At 33.4% G+C, this 16,058-nt stretch overlaps 1 protein-coding gene across 1 annotated transcript in view; it reads right to left on the bottom strand.

Moving 5' to 3' along the window:
- Positions 1–15,837, bottom strand: part of STPG2 (sperm tail PG-rich repeat containing 2) — a 119,004-nt gene extending 103,167 nt beyond the window's left edge. Inside the window, exons 1-2 of the mRNA XM_054591573.1 lie at positions 15,729–15,837; positions 6,712–6,824 (exon numbers count right to left, since the gene is read on the bottom strand). Of these exons, the coding sequence (XP_054447548.1) occupies positions 6,712–6,824; positions 15,729–15,837 (222 nt within the window). The remainder of the gene's footprint in view (positions 1–6,711; positions 6,825–15,728) is intronic.
- Between the last annotated feature and the right edge of the window lie 221 nt (positions 15,838–16,058).

The following is a 16,058-nucleotide window of genomic DNA, read 5'->3' as shown; positions in this document are numbered from 1 at the left end:
TTAACTACTTAAACAGAGTTTCCTCTCTCCTTCTCTCTCTCTCTGTCTCTGTCTCTCTCTCTCTCTCTCTCTCTCTCTCTCTATATATATATATACATCTCATCCAGGTATTTTTTTAAAATCTCCCTTACTTTCTGTTCACCATGGATATTGGAAGTGATTAAAGATTTATCAAAAGCAAAATAGAAGTCAGATGGTAATACAGTTTAAAAGTCAAGCTTATAAAATCAAGTATTCATTTAACTATAAATAACTACAATATGGATACTAATAAACCTACTAACTTTTATAGTAAGGTTTTTTAAATATACTTATCACAGAAAACACTGAACCATTTCTACTTTATTTTAACTAAAAGGAATGTCATTAGAAGCATACTTTAAAATTTCAACCTACTGATTGAAGATGTTCTTTAGCCTCTCGTACTTTTCTCTTTATGATATCTAATGTTCCAAGACAAGACAGATCATAGCTTGCTGGCCCTGGACTGTCAGAAATAAACGTCTTAAAACGTTTCTCTCGGTTTTGTAGACTATGGCCTCCTTTTACATTATACTGAATTGAAGAGAAAAAATATGAAATAATTAAAAGAAGGAAGTTCTTTATCATTAATACCTATATGATAAATATTATATATTAACATGTACAAATAGTTTTAAAATCCAACCTGAGAAAGTTAAGGCTCTTGACTGAAGCCATAGTTCTAGTAAAAGAGGATAAGAGAAAATGACAATGACAGCTGTCAGTTTTAACTCTGAACTCAAACTAAAATGTATTGTACTTAGAACACTCTAAGAGAATGCAAAACTCAGTTTTAGAATAGGAATCAGGAGTCTCCAAAGCTGTGAAGCAAGAATAAAGAGTATATATTTACAGGCTCCTGGAGAATTTGTAACTCTGAAATGAGTTACAAATTCTGGTATTCATATTGCAAGGAAAATGCAAAACTTACCAACTTGCTTAGGATTAAGTATTTTTGTGAATAACATTTTGGTCATTTCTAGGGATATTTATGTAGGTTTACTGGCAAGCTTGGTTTTATGCTCAGATTAGTTTTACACTTTTTTTTATTGTAAAGAAGTCACTGAGAAAAATCTTCCATGCCACATATCTGGATTTTCTATAATCAGAATATTAATTAAGATAAAATAACATCATACTAGTTTCTATAAACAGTCATAGTGCAGTGGCTCAAAAGATGATTCATAATAGTGATTAGCATTTGATTGATCAGATAAGTTTTTTTAAGTCACTGTTATACCAAAAGATCTTTTCAGATGCTATGAACATGTCAATAGTTCACAATCACTATTAACTGAGCTTATCTCTAGTTTGCTTCTTATTTAGCTTCATTCAGTTTTTAAGAAATAACACAGAGGTCTTCTTTTAAAAAATCAGTCAAATTATATTATTAAATAGCTGATTCACTACTTAATTACTGTTTTAATAAGATCATAATTCTTATGTTTAAAGATATTGGATATATAATAATATATTTTAATTATTCTGCAAAAAAAATTACAAGTTACATAAAAAATTAATCATGTGAAAAAAAGAAACCCTCCTCAAAATTTGATTATTTGAAAGCCATTACTACTATGGTCTCTATGATCTTAGAACTTAAACAACAATTTGAGTTTATACTGAATACTATAACAGAAGATTAAAAAATGATATAATTGTTAGGCAGGATAGATAGCAAACCAAGGGAGAGAGGGGGAGGGAGATACATCTCATTAATTCAGCAGCCCTGAGCCCGGTCATCTCTTTGCCAGGTGTTCCGAAACTCACAAGATAAACCATGATAGCACAAGAGGAGGTGAACTCCTAAAATTCTGTATCATTTCCACTATCTGAGAAAGAAAACCTTTGACTCTCTCTCTCTCTCTCTCTCTCTCTCTCTCTCTCTATATATATATATATATATATATAAATCCCAAGGCCTGGGGACGTGGGGAGGGGGAACCTAAAAGCTGGTCACAAGAATAAAACACTTAAAACCCTTATAGTTGGGGCACTCACTAGCTGGGTGCCAGCTTGCAGCTTCATACTCAAGTGTATTTCATAAATAAACTTTCTATCTTATTTCCATTATACAGGTTGTCCCTCACCGGAATTCTTCTCTTGTGAGTGAGACAAGAAGCAAGGAGAGGGGGCCCCCAACTCAGATCTTCCTAGTAACATAATGTTTTTTTTTTAAACTATGTACAAATTAACTAGAATTCCTTCAGATTACTTATATTACATAATTATGAATTCTACTGATTTTATAAGAGTTTACAAAAAAACTGCCATATATCAGGTGACTCCAAAAACATATTACCAAATAATTATATATTTTATATGAAAACCTGTGAGAAAATGGTCTTAATACCTCTTGAGTACTGGCTTTTGTCTAATCGCTATAGTTACTTGATGAGTTATTATATTGTCAGCAACCCCCCAACATTACAGGAGCAGGGTCTCATCTGAAGGATGAAAGCACGTACTGCATCATATATCTTATTATTCAGCCCTAGTGAGAGGTATCACCCAGATCAAACATCAAGCTTAATGTGGACATCTATTCCTAGGCCTAGCTAATAAAAAATATGAAAGAAACTATTTCTCTATACCCAGAAAAAAGATCCCACACCTATAACTATTCCCATGTACTAAAAAACAAGATGGTACCTGCCAAGCAGAGACAGATCAGAAACTGGAAAAGAGCATGAACAGAAAACATAAGTGAAATCTGTACTGACACTATGAAGTGAGATGCCTAGGAAACAGGATATGAACAGACAAGGTAAGTGACTTAATAAGCAATTATCTATTAAAGGATCAGAAACCTGAATCTTGTAAAGTTAATTCTTCTCCCCCATTTCATTCAATTTCATTATGCTCTTTTCTACTAAGCAAACTTCCTTTCAAAAAAACTTGGCATGTTTCAGATATGCTAAAGGAAACAAAGCAAAACTGATTTTTGCCCCTAACTAGGTAGAAGCTATAACGGCAAAAAGTATACCCAACCTCCACCCCTGACAACCATAATCGAAGTGAAACAACTATTAAGAGATACAGAAAATAGAAAGAGAAAGTAGGATACACAGTTTCAATTCCTAAATGTTCTACTTTACAAAGCTTCAAGTATTTTGTATTTTACAGTGGAGGCAGGCTCTCACAGGTACAGCTGACAATTTTAGGGTTTTTTTTTTAATTTTATTTGAAGTCTCTAAATAATATTTACTAAGTAATTGCTGATAGAAACTATACGCTTCCAACCAATGCTTCCAAAAGAAAATTTTTTTAAAAAGTTGTTAAATACTTGCATGAATTTCCAATAAGATTATCACTTTCATTTCTACAGAATTAATACATAAACTATATCACATTACAAACATTTCCTAATTCATCCATTTAAAATGAAATGAACTTTACTTTTTAAACAGTGTGATAAATTCATACCTCTTGAACTTAAGTTTTGCAATAGTTTGGCCTAAAACTGCCAAAAAAATCATCAGCAATTGAGTAAAAACATTATTAGTCATTTTTTTAAACCAAGGAAATCTATCTTCTTCTGGCATGCTTTACAGTTTTAAGAAGAAAAATAGAGACTTCCAGAACTATTTTTTTTAGATCATTCACTATACAAAAAAGAAATCTTAATTCCTTATTCTTGAAATCCAAGAAATATACCCAATTTGGAATAAAATAAAATTTGATCTAAATTGCACTTTATATTATCTCATATGGAATTGATTAAAACCAGTATTAATATAAAATAATATTCCAACATCTGACGCTCATCATATTTAACAAGTTCAAAATCTACTTATTGTATATTTTACTTCCTTTGCCTCTTGGAATACTGGAGTTACATATAAGTTTTAATATTGGAACTAGTGGTAGAACTAGCAAGGCCATACACCCATAAAACGTTAGTCTGGGGACCATGGAGTAGAAGCAGGACTGACACTTCTAATGATTACATTTAATGACCGACTATCGAATTGTCTGCTTTTTGTCCTCTAAGCTCTAGGATTCTGGAATTTTTAAGACCCCAGTGAGAAGCAACAGATGTTCCACTGAATTGGAAGTTGAGACCATCAACTGACCATTCCAGGCTCTTTATGCTACCAAGCAAAAAGGAGGTTAGTGCATTAACTAAGGTGATTAACTTGACCAGGACTGAAAAACAGGACTATTAAAAGCCAAGGTGGGATGAAAACAGGGACATCCTGCAGTTTCCTCACACTACAATACCCAGTGAAAATACTAAAAGCAAGTTTATTGAAAGGTGAAACAAGCCTGAGAATCATGAGGTCAGGCTCCTTAGAACTAAACATTCTGATCGCCCCAACAAGCTAAGAACTCTACCAGATAAAAATCTTTGTTGAAAAGATGGTGAACATGGAATACATAATGGAAAAATCTTCAGCTACCTACAGCCTCTTAATCAGTTACAGAAATAAAATAGGTTCCTATCCATATTTCCTTGCTTCCTACATCACTTTCCCTTTTCTTTTGTAAAATGACAGTACTAATAATGCTAAAATTAACTGAATGCTAACTATAGTCAGGCACTATTCTAAATTTTACTAACATATTTAGTCCTTAGAAAAACCCTACAAAGTTATCATTTAATAGATGAGGAAACTATTAAGGAGATTAAACAGTTAAGATTAAGTCTCACAGTTAGTCAGTGGCAGAGACAGATCTTGAATATAAGCAGTCTAGCTCCAGAACCTATAGTCCTAACCACTATTATAATATCTCATGTTATATTTACCAATCAATCTATAAGTTACAGAATAATGATATAGAAATGTGAAAGAATAGGGGAAAAAATGGCCTTAATCTAGAGCTCCAGGATTCATTTGGTAGTGACACTGTAATGCCATCTCTGAATGCAGTAGCTAGACATTAGTTTGGCTCCTTCTGGGAAGGTATACTTGAAAATTATATGTAAAATAATGGTATTTTATGAATTACATATATGCACTTTATAAGTGTATGTGTGTGTATGAAGAACACCTGTGTGTGTATTGTCTGCATGAGACAGAATAGAACTGAGAAGTCAACGGGTGAAATGTAATGGAAATTTATTGTTTTAATCTGTCCAGCATCTTTTCTCTTACCTGCTCAAAACAGCATATTCATCACCCTTGAGACAAATGTGCCCCTTTCTATATTTTGTGGGATTTTTAAAATATTTTAATTTTTATTGAATTTATTGGGGTGACATAAGTTAATAAAATTCTATGTTTCAAGTGTACGATTCTATAATATATCATCTGTATACTGTATTGCGTGTTCACCACCCAAAGTCTAGTCACCTTCTATCACCATTTATCCCTCTTCTACCTCCCACCATGTCCCTCTTCCTCTGGTAATCACCATATTGTTGTCTGTGTCTGTGATTTTTGGGGGTTTTTTTAGCTTAACCCCATCAACTTTTTCACTCAGCCCCCTAAACCCTTCCTCTCTAATAGCTGTCAGTCTGTTCTCTGTATCTATGATGCTAAGTAAAGTAAGGCAGCCAGAGAAAGAAAAATACCACATGATTTCATTTATATGAACAAAATAAACAAAATGATCTGTGGTTTTAAAGGAGCTTGCAAATACATTATCTTCTATCCCAGGAAGTAGAGATATTGTTCCATAATGAAACTGGATCAATCAGATTCTCCCTACTGGAAATTTTAATCTTCAGTGGAGTCACACATAAAATATGAAAAGAAACAAAAAACAGGAAGGAAGGAAAGGGAAGGAAAGAAGGAAGGAAGGAAGGAAGGAAGGAAGGAAGGAAGGAAGGAAGGAAGGAAGGAAGGAAGGAAGGAAGGAAGGAAGGAAGGGTAGGTGGGTTAAAGAAGTATGTTATCTAATGGCAGTTCCCTATTAAATGAAGCAGAAGTTCCTAGTATTGAAATACTTAGAATTGTCTTAGCCCTATCCTTTCTTAAGACTTGACTGTTCAATCTTCCTGTAAGTCTATGAGCTACCAAAGTGTCTTTCCTATGAAACTTTAATTGTAAACCTGATATATGTCTTAAAAATCTATTTCATTGCTTACAAACAAAAATTCCTGACAGAATGGTTGCTGTTATTAATTCAGGAAGTCTAATGCATAAATTAAGGTATCAATGACTGCATCTTGGTTTTCAGGAGGGGAGATAGAAGTCTGGTAGGGCCAGCTAGGAGTCATTATGTAAGAACGCAATGTTTATGTGGAAAGAGTAGAAGATGATATTCATGATTATGAAGGTAATGGAGTTACAGCCACTGTTTTTGAACATTAATGGACCATCAAAAATATTCTTGTCACACACTTTTGAGATTGTATAGAATTAGGAGAGAGATGAGTCAATGGTAATATGTTTCCTCCACAGTATGCATATCTTCACTCTATTTCTATCCCTCGTCTACATATCTTGACTATTTGCACAACTCTCATTCAATAGTTTTATTCTCTCATTCAAGAGTCTCAAGGACCACAAAGTATGTAATAATATGTTATGTCTTACAGAATATGTGGAATAATAAAGAACACCCAACAAAAGAACCAACATCAAACACATTTACTTTCTCTAATTATAAAATGTAGATTGAAATGAAAAGATAATATTAAGAGAAAACAAAATGACAATTGACTTAACAGTTTATTAAAGAATGAAAGCATAATTTTTATTAACTTAAATAATTACAATATGATTACTATTTTAAATTTACCTGTTTTTCTGAAATATTATAGTGTCCTGGACCTGGAACAGCTTTCTCAGTGCCAGAGGCAACTGCAAAAGTACTTTCTCTGGCAGTCAAAGAAAGGAATGGTGCATAGCCACCTACAAAAGTAAAATCATAACACCAGTAGGTAACATTCCAATGATTTCAGAGAAAAAGCACTCAAAGTATATAAAATCATTTAGTAACCTCAATTGTTGATACTATACTATCAGAACTAATAGTATATATTATCAGAAAATAGAAGAAAAATGAAAATGATGAGAAAACAAAGGGAAGGTACTATTAAAAGGCCCAAAACAAAATTCTAAACTAAAAACTACCACTTCATGGGATTAACAACAAATTGTATATGAGTTAATAAAAGTTTTTTTCCTCAATCTTTAATCCCTTAAAAAAAACAGTTGATTGTTTAAAGCTAAAATCATTTCAATTTATATGCATATGTAGAAGTAAAATGTATGGTTACACTAGCACAAAGGAGGAGATGAGTGAAATGTAAGCACACTGTTGTAAGGCTCATGTACCATATGTGAAGTGGTACAGTATTTTTTGAACAAAACTCCAGAAAAAGAACAAAACAGAGATAAGTAATCACCTAGATACAGAGTTCAAAAAACTTGTTATAAGGATGCTCAGGGAATTTAGTGAGGGCCTCAACAGCATTAAAAAAAGAAAAAAATCCAGTTAGAAATGAAGGATACACTAATTAAAATAAAGAACAATTTATAGGGAATCAAGAGTAGAGTGGATGAAGCTGAGAATCAAATCAGTGATTTGGAATATAAGGAAGCAAAGAACAACCAATCAGAACAGAAAACCCTAGCTGGTACGGCTCAGTGGATTGAGTGCCAGCCTGCAAACCAAAAGGTCACCAGTTTAATTCCCATTCAGGACACATGCCTGTATTGTGGGCCAGGTCCTCAGTTGGGGGCATGCAAGAGGCAACCAATCGATGTATCTCTCGCACATCAATGTTTCTCTCCCTCTCTTTTTTTACCCTCCCTTCCCCCTCTCTAAAAATAAATAAATAAAATCTAAAAAAAAAATCCAGCAAGAATAAAAAAGAACCCAAAAGAAATGAGGGTGGTGTAAGGATCCTCTGGGATAACTTCAAGCATACCAACATTCACATCTTGGAGGTGCCATAAAGAGAAGACAGAGAAAGCAAGAAATTGGAAACTTATTTGAAAAAATGACAGAAAACTTCCCCAGCTTGGTGAAGGAAATAGACATATAAGTCCAGGAAATGCAGAGAGTCCCAAACAAGAGGAACCATACCAAGACACATCATAATTAAAATGCTAAAGGTTAAGACAAAGAGAGAATCTTAAGAGCAGCAAGAGAAAAGCAGTTAGTTACCTATAAAAGAGCTCCCATAAGACTGTTAGCTGATTTCTGAAAAGAAACTTTGCAGGCCAGAAGGGACTGGCAAAAAATATTCAGAGTCATGAAAAGCAGGGTCTTATAACCAAGATAACTCAACCTAACAATGCCATCATTTAGAATCGAAGAACAGATAAAGAGCTTCCCATACAAGAAAAAGTTAAAGGAGTTGATCACGACCAAACCAGTGTTATATGAAATGTTAAAGAGTCTTCTTGAAGAAGAAGATCAAAAATATGAATGATAAAATGACAATAAATACATATCTATTAGTAATTGTTTCTAAGGAAAAAAATAAACCAATAAGCAGAACAGAAACAGAATCATAGATACAGGGAATGTTCTGATGGTTGTCACATGGGATAGAGGGTCGGGGGATTGAGTGAAAAAGGTGAAGGGATTAAGAAGTACAAGTTGGCACTTACAGAATAGTCATGGTGATATAAAGTACAGCATAGGGACTAGAGTAGACAAAGAATATATATGCATGATCCATGGACATAGTCAATGATGTGGAGATTGCCTAATGGAGTGTGGTGGCAGCTGTGGTGGTAGATGGGGGAAAGAGGGGAAAGCTGGTACAACTGTAATAAAATAAACAATAAAATATAATTTGTAAAAAATAATAAACATACATAAAGCTAACTAGAGTTTAAAAAGTATAAATACACAGAGGTTCAAAATAAAATGATGAAAAAAGATACACATGCATCTGTGAATCTAAGAAAGCTGTTGTGACTATATTAAAATCAGACAAGACAGACCAGGGATAAGAGAGATATTTCATTATGATAAAGGGATCACTTCAAGAGGATTTAAAAATCCATATAGAAAAGCAAGGAAGTACAATAATTGCCATAAAAATCAAAATAACACTTACCTATAGGGGAAAGGGAAAGGGTTATGATCAGAAAGGAATTTTAGCAATATTACATTTCTTGACTTGAGTATTCACTTTTTAATCTATAAATTTATATTTTCTGTGTATATATTTCTCACAATTAAAAGTACAGTTTAATCACACACTTAAAAATATATGTCTTCCAATTTAAATTCACAAAGACACTAAGGTATGTAAGATAGATATGAGAACTAAGATAAAAAAGTTAAGCTCAGGCTGGTTCTGAGACTGCTGTTATCAGAACACAGCAAAAATTCTAACTGAATTCACCTAGACAAATGTAAAATTAATTGCAAAATACTTAAATTTATATAAAAATACAAAAAACAAAATACACAATCGCCCCATTAATTTAAGATGTTAAATCTTCATTGAAGTTTTCCAAAATTAATTATAATCTTTCATCAATGGCCTAAAAGTGAATATTAAATATTGAATTCAAATAAAACCACAAAAATTTTAAATGTTTATACTGATAATTTCCATGAGAGAAGAGATTTTTCTGTTTTATTCATAGCTATATACCTAATGATTACAGTCATGGTGACACACTGTCCTAGTTTGCCCAGGAAGCAGGACTTTGCTAGGACACAAAACAAATCTCAATAAATTTAAGAAGACTGAAATTATATCAAGCACAATGCTATGAAACTAAAAAATCAATCACAAGAACAACTGAAAAACACACAAAGATATGGAAGCTAAATAACATGTTGTTAGACAATAAATGGGTCAACAATGAGATCAAGGAAGAAATCAAAAGATACCTTGAAACAAATGAAAATGAGGACACAACATGCCAAAATCTGTGGGACACTAGGAAAACATTCCTGAGAGGAAAATTCATAGTATTACAGGCCTATCTCAAAAAAGCAAGAAAAAAGCTCAAATAAACAATCTAACTTCTCAATGAAAAGAACTTGAAAAGGAACAACAAACAAAGCTCTAATTGACTAGAAGGAAGGAAATAATTAAGATTAGAGCAGAAATAAATGAAATAGTCTTAAAAATATATATATTAAAAAAATCAATGAATCCAAGAGCTAGGTCTTTGGAAAGATAAACAAGATTAACCAACCTTTAACCAAACTCATCAAGGAAAAAAAAGGACCCAAATAAATAAAATCAGAAATGAAAGAGGAGAAATAACAATTGACCCCAAAGAAATACAAAGTACAGTAAGAAAATATTATGAACAATTATATGCCAACAAATTGGACAAAAATGGATAAATTCCTAAAAACATATAATCTTCCAAAAATAAATCAGGAAGAATCAGAGAATCTGAATAGACAGATTACACCTACTGAAAACGAAGCAGTGATCAAAAAACTCCCAACAAAAGAAAGCCCTGGACTGGATGGCCTCACAGGTAAATTTGACCAAACATTCTGAGAAGAACTAACACCTCTCCTCTCAAACTACTTCATAAAATTCAAGAGGAAGGAAGGTTCCCAAACTCATTTTATGAGGCCAGAGCTATCGAAATTCCAAAACCACAAAAAGACACTACAAAGAAAGAAAATTATATGCTAATATCCCTGATGAACATAGATGATAAAATCCTCAACTCAGCAGAGATACACAATGTTATTTCAATTAAGGGCCAAGTAGTATATAGTCAATAATATTGTAATAACTATGTATGGTGCCACGTGGGTACAGGAAATAGTGGGGGGAGGGACAGTTTGTAAAGTGTATGGTTATCCAACCACAAAGTGATACACCTGACTCTCATACAAAGTAATATTGAATATAAACTGGACTTTTTAAAAAGGGTTAGGTAGATTTTGTAGAGTGTGATGTAGGAAGAGCAGATGCTAGGACTTTATATAATTGTTTCCTTGAATTACACAAGAGGAGACCTTAGAATAGTGATTTTCAACTGCAGTGACACAAGAAATTTTAAAACATGCAATATCTGACTATTTAGTCAGGGGCACTGACCTCTTCTCCCTTAGGCTGTCAAATGAAAAAATGACAACAGCAACACACAATATCCACCTGGTGTAAATGAACCAAAACTATACCTATATTGTTATCAGATTGGCAAAAAATATATTTTTGGTGTGCCACAGAATTTTAGTAATTAGTTTACGTGTGCTATGAGATGAAAAAGTTTGAAAATAGCTGTCTTAGAGTCTTAGATCTTCAAACGAAAGAAGCAAATACACTTTTGGGGGGTTTTTTGTTTGTTTTCTGTTTGTATTTTTTATTTAATGTTTATGGCATTTTTTTCCATTAGCATTTAGTCCCATTATACCCCCCTCCCTTAGCAATCACCACACTATTGTCCATGTCCATGGGTCCTTTTTCCTTCTTGCTCAATCCCTCCATTCCCTAAGCTCTCTCTTCTGTCTTCCTGCTCTCCATCTTTGAATCTGTCCCCATGTTCCTTGTTAATTCAGTTTGTTCATTAGATTCCACATATGAATGAAATAATATGGTATTTTTCTTTCTCTGACTGCCTTATGTCACTTAACATAATGTTCTCCAGGCCCAACCACTGTCGCAAAGGATAAAATTTTCTTTTATAGCTGAGTACTATTCCATTGTGTAAATGTCCAATAGTTGTTTTATCCACTCATCTACTGATGGGCACATGGGCTGCTTCCATATCTTGGCAATTGTAAATAATGCTGCAATGAACATACAGGTGCTTATGTTCTTTCAAATTAGTGTTTTGGGTTCCTCAGATATATTCCCAGAAGTAGGGTAGATGGGTTGAAAGGCAGATCCATTTTTGAAGTATCTCCTTAATACTTTCCGCAATGGCTGCTCCTGTCTGCACTTCCACCAACAGTGCAAAAGCATTCATTCCTCTTTCTCCACATCCTCACCAGTGCTTGTTTCTTGATGATAGCCATTTTGACAGGTGTGAGATGATATTTCATTGTAGTTTTAATTTGCATTTCTCTGATTAGTGATGTTGAGCACCTTTTCATATGCCTGTTGGCCATCTGTATGTCCTCACTGAAGAAGTGTCTATTCAGGACCTTTGCCATTTTTTGATTGGGTTGTGTTTTTGATGTTGAGTTTTGTAAGTTCTTTATAAATTTGGGTATTAACCCCTTATAAGATGTATCAATGAATATGTCTTCCCATTCAGTGGGTTGCCTTTTTATTTTGTTGATGATTTCCTTTGCTGTGCAAAAACTTTTTAGTTTGATATAGTCCCATTTGCTTATTTTTTCTTTTGTTTCCCTTGCCTGGGGAAATATATCTGATAAAATATTGCTAAGAGCTGTGTCCAAGATTTTGCCACCTATGTTTTCTTCTACAATTTTTTATCATTTGGGGTTTAACATTTAAGTCTTTGATTCATTTTTAATTTATTCTTGTGTGTGTTATAAGAAGAGAGTCTATATTATGATGTAGTGTCCAGCACAAGTAACACCCTTTTTTATTACAAAATTATAAGCATGTAATTCTGTAACATAACAATATCACATTCAAATATACCATATGGTGTTTTAGGTGAAATGTTCCAATTAAAAGTATAAATTACTACACCCGTATTATTACCCTACCAACTACATTCAAGCAGACCTTATTTCTTCCAGACCCTATACATAAAATTTATATATATATAATTTTTACCCAAAGAACAACTTTACCTTTAAACTTTTTAACTATATTTTTAATAGCATTTCTAATGTTTTCAGGTATCTTGCTGTCAACAGAATAAACTTGTAAAGTTTGTTTTTTTAATTATATGGAAAAATCAAACTATTATTGAAATGAACTGATTTTCTCTTCAAAGCCTCTGATTTTATTAGTATTAGTCTGACATGTTTTAATTGTATGTGAACTCATTCTATCTATGGAGCCAATGGATTTATAAGGATACTTTAATTTTTGCATTAAAGTGTCTTATCTTTTAAAAAAAAAAAAAAGAAGAGAGTCTAGTTTCATTTTTTTGCTTGTATCTGTCTAATTTTCCCAAAACCATTTATTGAATAAACTATCTTTTCCCATTGTATGTTCTTGCTTCCTCTGTCAAATATTAATTGACTATAAAGCTGTGACTATATTTCTGGGATCTCTATTTTGTTCCATTGATCTATGTGTCTGTTTTTATGCCAGTATCATGCTGATTTGATCACTACAGCCTTATAGTATAGTTTCATACTATAGTAGGAAATACTATAGTAGGAAATACTATAGTAGGAATCATAGGTAGGATGATTCCTTCTATTTCATTCTTCTTTCTCAGGACTGCTGTTGCTATGTGAGGCCTTTTATGGTTCCATATAAGTTTTTGAAATATTTGTTCTAGTTCTGTAAAATACGTTATTGGAATCTTGATAGGAATTACATTGAATCTATAAATTGCTTTGGGAAGTATGGACATTTTAATGAAGTTGGTTCTTCCTATCTATGAACATGATATGTGCTTCTACTTATTTGTATCTTCTATTTTTTTCTTCAGTGTCCTATAATTTTCTGAGCACAATTGTTTTGTATCCTTGGTTAGGTTTATTCCTAGGTATTTTATTCTTTTTGTAGTAATTGTCAATAGGATTGTTGTCTTAATTTCCCTTTCCGTTAGTTTGTTATTGGGATATAAAAATGCAACTGATTTCTGAATATTAATTTTGTATCCTGCTACTTCACTGAATTCATTTATCAGTTGTAGTAGTTTCTTGATGGAATCTTTGGGGTTCCCTATGTACAGTACCATGTCATCTGCAAATAGTGACAGTTTTACTTCTTCTCCCATTTGGATACTTTTTATTTCTTCTTCTTGTCTGATTGTTGTGGCTAGGATTTACAGTACTATGTTGAACAACAGAGGTAAAAGCAGATGTCCCTGTCTTGTTCCCAGTCTTAAGGTGAATGCTTGTAGTTTTCACCCATTGATGGCAGCATGTTGTCATATATGGCTTTTATTATGTTTAGGTATGTTTCATCTAATCCCACTTTGCTGAGAGTTTTTTATCATAAATCAATGCTGGACTTTATCAAATGCTTTTTCTGCACCTATTGACATGGTATGATTTTTATCCTTCATTTTCTTATGTGGTGAATCACATGTACTGATTTACAAATGTACAACCCTTGCATTCTGGAATAAATTCCACTTGATTGTGGTGTATGATCCTTTTGATGCATTGCTATATTCAGTTTCTAATATTTTTTTTAAGATTTTAACATCTATGTTCATCAGGGATATTGACCTATTTGTTTCTTTTTTCCTGGTATCTTTATCTTGTTTTGGAATTAGGATAAAATTGGCCTCATAAAATTAGTTTGGGAGCCTTCCCTCTTCTTGAAATTACAAAATATTTTGAGAAGGAGAGATATTAGTCCTTCTCAGAATGTTTGGTCAAATTCACCAGGGCTTTTGTTTGTTGGGAGTTTTATTACTGCTTCAGTTTCACTGGGTATAATCTGTCTACTCAGATTCTCTGATTCTTCCCAATTTAGTTTTGGAAGGTTGTATGTTCCCAGGAGTTTATCTTTTTCATTCAGGTTGTCCAGAAAATTAAAAAGTTTTAAAGAAGACTATGAAGAGTTGGTTAGAGAGAGGGAAAAAAAGTGATTCTCTGACTCAGCATGTTACAAATTTTTATCACTCCTAACCATTTCAGGGACTCTTCCGAAATAACAGCTGGAAAAGGAACCAGGAAAAATAATAATAATACAAGATATAAGTGGAGAAATATATTAAAAAGTGAATGGTCAGTTGTGCCAAAATAAAATGTCCTGAAAGTATGGTAAGTGTAAGCATTTTGGATGGTCATTGGTGGACAGAAAATCATTTGGGAGTTAATGCTTGTAACAATTCAACTGCATTAAAGACAGACATAATAACCTCCAAGAATACTGATATTGATAATAAATGCTAAAAAGCAGTAAAACTCAAGATTAAAATGATGCAAATGACAAATTTTACTCTACCCAAAGAAACCTAAATGAACCTAATACACTAATCTGATCAGTCATGTCAACAAAGTAATGGATCCTGGCATCTGTTTAAAAATACAGACATTATGTGAGAACAGGAAAAAGGAAGGTTAACAAGGAAAAAAATTTAATTTGGATATTAAACTACACAAAATCAGATTAGGAAAAGCAGAAAGCAAATTGGAAATATTTATTAAATTTCTAAGTCACTAACTGCAAACAAATGTGGAGAGTGAATAATTATTTAAATTATCCATTCCCACTCCACCTCTTGGGAGTACATCTTTTTACAGAATGTGAGATAAAGGAGCCTTCTGTAAGTATGCTCAGAGAACATGGGTTTGGTCAGAAAAGAGGCATCTATCTGAAAAAAATAAAACCTGATATTGCAAATTAGAAATATAAAAACTACATTTTAGTAAGTAAATGCATCTCTGGCTAATGGTAGGAAAGGTGTGTGAGGCAGACAGGATTACAGTGAAGAGAGACAGTAGGAGGCAAGAAGCATTTAGAGGCTTGTACAGGCAACAGAGCCACAAAATAATTTTTTTGATCTAATCTATACAATTGAAAGTATGATGTAGGCAAACATTGTAGACTCAAAGTCCTACCCATATGCTTTCTGGCCTTGTGATAAGGGTAAATGATTTTACTAGTCACCACCTATAAAATAAGGATAGTATTTTCCTGCCTACTTCATGTTTTGTTATACTCACAAAGTGGTACTATTATGTTTAACTCACAGGCACACAGAAGCAGAGCAGGATGAAAGTGAGATGCCTGTCAACTGGTTTTCCTCAGATCTTACCCTTTGCCTCCTGCTTCAGGAAAGGTACCTGGTAAGATCCAGGACCCACGTGATCCTCAGTGCTGCCACCTTCAGCAAATTTGAGCACTCGGGGAGTCCGATCATACATAATGGCAGAAGGGGTTGGAAGGAGGCGGCTGAAAAGGATAAAAACAACGGAGCTAGGGGAATTGTGGAACAAAAGGAAGCCGACAACAGTCTGAGTAGGGGGCAGAACTTCCACAAATGGAGGAGCTAGCATAGGGGGCTACCACCCCACCTGCTCATAGGTATCAGATTTACCCCAGCTAGATTTTCTAGCTCAGTGATAAAGTGGTAGGGAGCCAGACC

Source organism: Pteronotus mesoamericanus, unplaced genomic scaffold (genome assembly GCF_021234165.1).
Source record: "Pteronotus mesoamericanus isolate MK-2021 breed Mesoamerican mustached bat unplaced genomic scaffold, CSHL_Meso_final scaffold_232, whole genome shotgun sequence".
NCBI classification, from domain to species: Eukaryota; Metazoa; Chordata; class Mammalia; order Chiroptera; family Mormoopidae; genus Pteronotus; species Pteronotus mesoamericanus.
Note: the sequence above shows the minus strand (reverse complement) of the source record. Positions and strands in the feature narration are given on the sequence as shown.